Here is a 5,857-nt window from a genome sequence, read left to right on the forward strand (position 1 = left end):
TACTTGTTGAAGAAGATGAACATCAAATTACAAAGTGCCTGTAAGACTGTAAGACATACACTACATTTTTTTAAACTTAAACTTTAAATGGATTTTTCCTTTCAAAGTTTCATGTCGTGTATGCACTGTATTTTGGTCATATCCACTCCTTATGCCCCTTTAATTTTTTTCACTGAATTTTTGTGCATTTCAAACACTACATCTTAATCATATTTGGATCCCCTCTCCCATCTGCATCACCCACAGCCCCCCCCACCACCCAGATTTCATGCATTCTGTCAAATATGTTAAGACTTATCGCCTAGCAAGTCAAGTTAGTGTACCCAGCTGTCTTTCGGTGTGAGGGTGTGAGTTCATCCACTGGAGCCTGTCCAGCGTCACTCCCTTAAAGAAGACCAGCTCCCCCTCACCCAGCAGTGATCAGTTACCAATAGCCCCTCAGCAAAGGCTGAGGCTTCTTACCCATTTCCTCCTTGCTATGCTGGATTTTTGGCTGATTGATTTTGCATGGGTTTTATGCATGATGTCACCATTGCTGTAATAATTGTACATAGAGTTTAAAACTCGATTTAGAAGGGAAGTGAGGAGAGCCTGACTTCATAAATAAAATGGCGAAGGGATCTTTGTCAGCCTAATGAGATGGCTAGTCTACCCATTAGTACTAAGTTGCTAATTTATTAAAATTGTTTTTTAAGTGTTCCTACTTTGGAAGCTGAGGGCAGGTGACAGATTCAAGGTTTTCCAAATTTCCGTTACTTTCCATTCCAAAAACACTGCAATGTGTGGCAAAGCACTGCCAATCTTCCCACGCCGGACTGCCGTCCTTCTTCCTTTGAAGTCTTACTGCTGTTGGCTGAGGACGAGAGAATCGAATGACGATTTGAAATACCTGGGAATGGACGTGTTCATTAGTGCAGTGGGTGTTTAAGTTGCACACATTGCTAGAAATCAAAACACTGACATGTTAGATTTAAAAACAACGGTTCACTTCCTCATAATTATTCTGATTAACCGTTATTGTGCATTGGAAATATCAGACATAGAATAAAAGCAACACATTCTATCATTATATATTTGTTCTTAACCTCAAGGATTTTATAAACTACACTGAACTTGGTATGTTTGTTCTAAAGACAGGAACAAAGAAAATGGATACTGCAAAACTCATATTGTAGATGTTCTTTAGCAGTTTACTTATAATAAGCATTTGTCTTTATTAATTTTTGCTCTTAATAAAAGAATGTTCCAATATTTTATAAATATCATTTTGATATAAATCTCTAAAAGTGGAGCATTGGTCACCCTCTTTCAGATAGTTTTACTTTGGGATTTACAACTTTAGTGAGGCAATGTTAATAACCTGATTCACTTTTTGCTACGTAGTGGGTGGGTTGCATTCATTGTGTATTTAAATAAATACGTCTGAAGTGTTGTTACAGGTACCTGTGAACATGACCTCTTTGGAAACAGTATCTTTAAAAGATCTAATTAGGTTAAGAGTCTTAAGATGAGATCATTCTCTACTTGAGGGCATTTTAAGAGAAAGAAGAGGGAAAAGTAAGGTGTCTAGACAAACAAAGAAGGAGGCTCTGTGTTCATGGAAACAGAGCTTGGAGTTACAGGACCCTGAACTAATTAGCACAAGTCACCACAAGCTGAAAGAGGTAAACAAGACTTCGGTCCCTGTCCCCAGAGTCTCTGAGGGAGTGCATCTTTGCCAACACCAGGATTTCACATTTCTAGCCATCAGGACAGTGAGAGAAAATACATTTCTGCTGCTTTGAGACATCAACTTTGAAGTCGTCCACTGCAGCGGCCATAGAATCACACCCCATTGTTTCTGATTACCTGATACTGTCCATTTTCTAAGTCTCCTGAAATAATCACTCCTCCATGGAGCTGGGTGACATTTGTAAACACTTGGGAAACCCAGGAGGTATCAACATCATCATCATTGATGAAGGAGAGAGGATGTGCTTCAGGATTCAGCCTTGACGCTCGGTGATTGGACCTCTCTTGTGCGTCATTGGGAATGCAGAATCGCTGATCCAGGGGGGGCACATGAGGGGGACTGCCCGGGCAGCAGCAACGTGATGGAACATGCAAGTGACGCAGATCTCCAGAAAAGAGCTCCAGAATCTCCCTGGAATGGTCAAGAAGGGAGAGGACGGAAATGTAGCTTCAGAAGAACCAAACTTGTAAGAACTCTTGCCAACAAACACCCTCTTTAGGATTGGAGAAGTAACCACTTAGCTCTAAAAACTCATTCTTGGACAAACAAATACGCACAATCTAAAATGTTATGATGGTTCATTGTCAACTTGACAGAATCTGGAATTACCCAGGAGGCAAGCTTCCAGGTCACATCCTTGAAGGATTATCTAGATTAACCTTGTCCTCTGGGGATGTCTGTAAATGTTATCTTGATGACATTCACTGATGTGGGAAGACCCACCTTGATTGTGAGGAGGGAGGAAGGGGGGGGGGAGACAGCAGTTTCAGTAAGTACAACCCTTTGCTCTTTATCAAGGTACTTATTGAACTTTAATATTTCACTGATTCTACTTGTGGTGATGTAGAAGGTTCATATACTCAGATTTTAAACTGGCTTACAGCGTGATTGAGAAATGAAATACCGAATACTGAGATATATAGATGCCGTCTCCAGTTTATCCCTGGGACCACGTAAGAAATCAGGTATCAATTTATTTGCTTCTCTTTTGGATGAAGGGACTGAGGCCAGGGTCATTTGTCAGTGGTTTTCCTGTGACTCATCTGTGAGAGTCTGGCTTCCTGAAATGCTTCAATGGCTTCAAACTGTATGCCAGCTGCCAACAGTCAGGCATGGATGCCAGCAGCAGGCATATAGATTCAATTTTTCCATTAAGAGGAAAGCACCTGCTATGGACAAGCATGAGTCACTCCCTTTGCCATCCTTCCCGTCACACCTTTCCAGACATTTCAGACAGGCCAACACCAATAACCCAGGTCTGACTGCAGAGAGCTGGCTTCCTCTCAGAATCCAGTGAGGAGATGGAGGGGTTGGGTGGCTTTTCATTCACTAAGCTACATAAAGTGACCCCTTTAAATCTCATTCATGGTTTTCCGTTGACATCAGCTTTTGAATGTGATCCAAAGTCAATATCTGGTATGAAATCTTTGCTCAAGCCAGGAAAGACTTCATTCCAAAGATTCCAGCTACTCTGTTCCCCATCATTATAGACAAAGGTGATCTGAAAGACAGTAGGAAGGGACTGTCCCTCTGCCTTCAGTGCTTTGAATTCCTCATTCAGGCATCTCCTAACCTGACGGCACAGGCTGATCACGGGTCTAACACAGGCTTACAGCACTCTCTCAAGAGCTCTGTTTCTCAAGTCTACAAGAACGAGCCCCGGCATATGGAAATTCAACACACTAATCTATGGCACTCTTAAGATGTAAACATTCTTCTTTCAAAAACCCAGGGCTGGAGATATGGTTCAGTGGTTAAGAGCCCTGGCTGCTCTTTCAAAGGACCTGGGTTTGGTTCCCACCACCCCACATGGCAGCTAACAATAGTCTGTAGCTCCACTTCCAGGGGATCTGATGCCCTCTTCTGACCTCTTTAGGCATTGCACGCACGAGTGCAGGCAAAACACTCTCACATAAAATTGGTCGGGCATGGTGGTGCTTGCCTTTAATCCCAGCACTCTGAAGGCAAAGGCAGGAGGATCTCTGTGAGTTCGAGGCCAGCCTGGTCTCCATAGTGAATCCAGGACAGCTGGGGCTACAGGGAGACCCTGTCTCAAAAAAGACCAAAAAAAAAAAAAAATTAATTAAAAAACAAGGGACCAGGGAGTGGCTCAGCAGGTAAAAAGAACTTGCTGCACAGAATGATGAGGTGAGTTCAGATTCCCAGAGCTCATGTGAAGGTCAGATACGGCAGTGGTGATGTATGTCTGTTATCCTAGCACGCCTATCATCAGGTGCAGAAGGAAGATACACAGAACTCCCCAGAGGTCCATGGGACAGCTAGTCTGGAGCGAGCTACACAGAGGCAGAAACAGGAGAGACTCTGTCTTCTGACTTCCACATGCTCACCTTCCACAGGGACACATACATACATGCTGTACGCATGCATGTGTGCAAAAAAAATTATATTTTTAAAAGGAGAAAAGATCAATTCGTCCAACCAACTGTATACTATTAGGATCAAATCACAAGTGGGAACCTTCAGAGATTATTGCCATCAGAAATGCATTGGCATATTTCTGAATAGGTTGGAAACCAGTTAACAAAGTTTTCCTCCTATACTCAAAATAAATACTTGATAAGCACTCATTACTTTTTGCACACTAGAAAGATAAAATGTTTAGCAATACTTCAAATATTCACTTGTCTCAGTCACTTGGGACTTGCTCATATGTCAAAATAATAACTCATTTTTATTGCTTCATATTCTCTAATAATAAAAACAATTTTCAAAGGGACATATAGCCATTTAAGTATTAAAAGCTACTTCATATAGAATTTTAGAAAATATTTTATTTTTATTCTTCGTATATGAGTGTATTGCCTGCATATATGTAAGTGTACCTGTACTATGCAGTGCCCTCAGAAGTCAGAAGAGAGTGTTTGAGCCCCTGGAACTGGAGTTATGGGCAGTTGTTGGCTACCATGTGAGTGTTGAGATTTGGACCAGCCAGTACTCTTAACCACTGATTCACCTCTCCAGTCCCTGAATTTTTAAAGAAATATATTTCAATTTCTGTACAATGTACACAACTTGAATTTTCTTAGAGAAAATCCTTTGTGAGTAATTTGATCAACCTCATAAGGAGTTACTGATAGAAAGCCAAAGTAAGCACAGCTAACTATAAACCAGGTTATGTTTGCTAATTGTTGTATGGTGACAAAAATGCTATAATCTCCACGGAATTCTTGTGTAAGTGAATTACATTTAACCTTATACATCTTAAGCTTTATCATACCACATCTGCTTACCTGTTGGTAAGTGCCACATTGTACAATCGAAAATCTTTCATTCTTCCAACATACTGCTCTAACCCTGAAAAATATGCATATGAAAAACCCAGTTTACTAAGAAATTAAGAGAAAATTATTCAGCTGATATTCCTTTAAGACTAAGAAGTTTTGACATGTTGCTATCACCAACCTTTCCAATTCTCAAAGATTTTTATTTTCTAACTCTATGCTATGAACAATAAGAATGCTATTTAGCTCCACAGCTACTTGAAGACTAGAGTCAAAGTCAGTGCTTTGTCCTGCTTGTTTCCTGAGCTTATTTGCTTTCCTTCCGAACTTCTCTCTCTCTTATAAACCTATAAATCTATCATCTCATCAGCCCTAAATGTGATTGTCATCTGCTTTAAATAACACTTTCCATAATATTTGCTCTGTCAGTAGGAAAACTGCCCAGTCTCACATTCCATGAATTCCAGTTCAAACTCCAGAGTGTGGGTTCAAACTAAAATTAATGGCTAATCTAAAAAAAAGTTTCAAAAAATGAATGTAAGATCTGCTATGCGCAAATTGTGAACTACCCACATATTTTGAGTTTGGTTTGGTCTCTATCATCATCTCCTAAGAATTCTTCTAAGGCCACTAGGTTCAAAGACCAATCCGGAATGTCATAAATCACTTTCAACTTCAGGTAGATAATAACCTCAATAGACAGGATATTGCTAATTTGTTTAGCAAATACTTAGCATTTATTTACTAAGGCTCAAGAGGTCTGAACCAAAAGGAAAGAAAGGGGCAGAGAATATAGCTTAGCAGGTAAAAGTGCTTTCGATGCAAGCCTGAAAACCTGGCGTTGACCCTTGAACACATGTTAAAAGCTGGATACAGCGTCGTG

The 5,857-nt window shown here is 40.4% G+C and overlaps 1 protein-coding gene across 1 annotated transcript in view; it reads right to left on the reverse strand.

Moving 5' to 3' along the window:
* The window catches only part of Ush2a (usherin), an 828,188-nt gene that overhangs the window by 704,446 nt on the left and 117,885 nt on the right, over positions 1-5,857 (reverse strand). Inside the window, 3 exon segments of the mRNA XM_008834819.2 lie at positions 705-889; positions 1,849-2,143; positions 4,984-5,047. Coding sequence (XP_008833041.1) covers positions 705-889; positions 1,849-2,143; positions 4,984-5,047 — 544 coding nt within the window.

The sequence above is a fragment of the Nannospalax galili genome, unplaced genomic scaffold (assembly GCF_000622305.1).
Source record: "Nannospalax galili isolate Female #2095 unplaced genomic scaffold, S.galili_v1.0 scaffold657, whole genome shotgun sequence".
Taxonomy (NCBI): Eukaryota; Metazoa; Chordata; class Mammalia; order Rodentia; family Spalacidae; genus Nannospalax; species Nannospalax galili.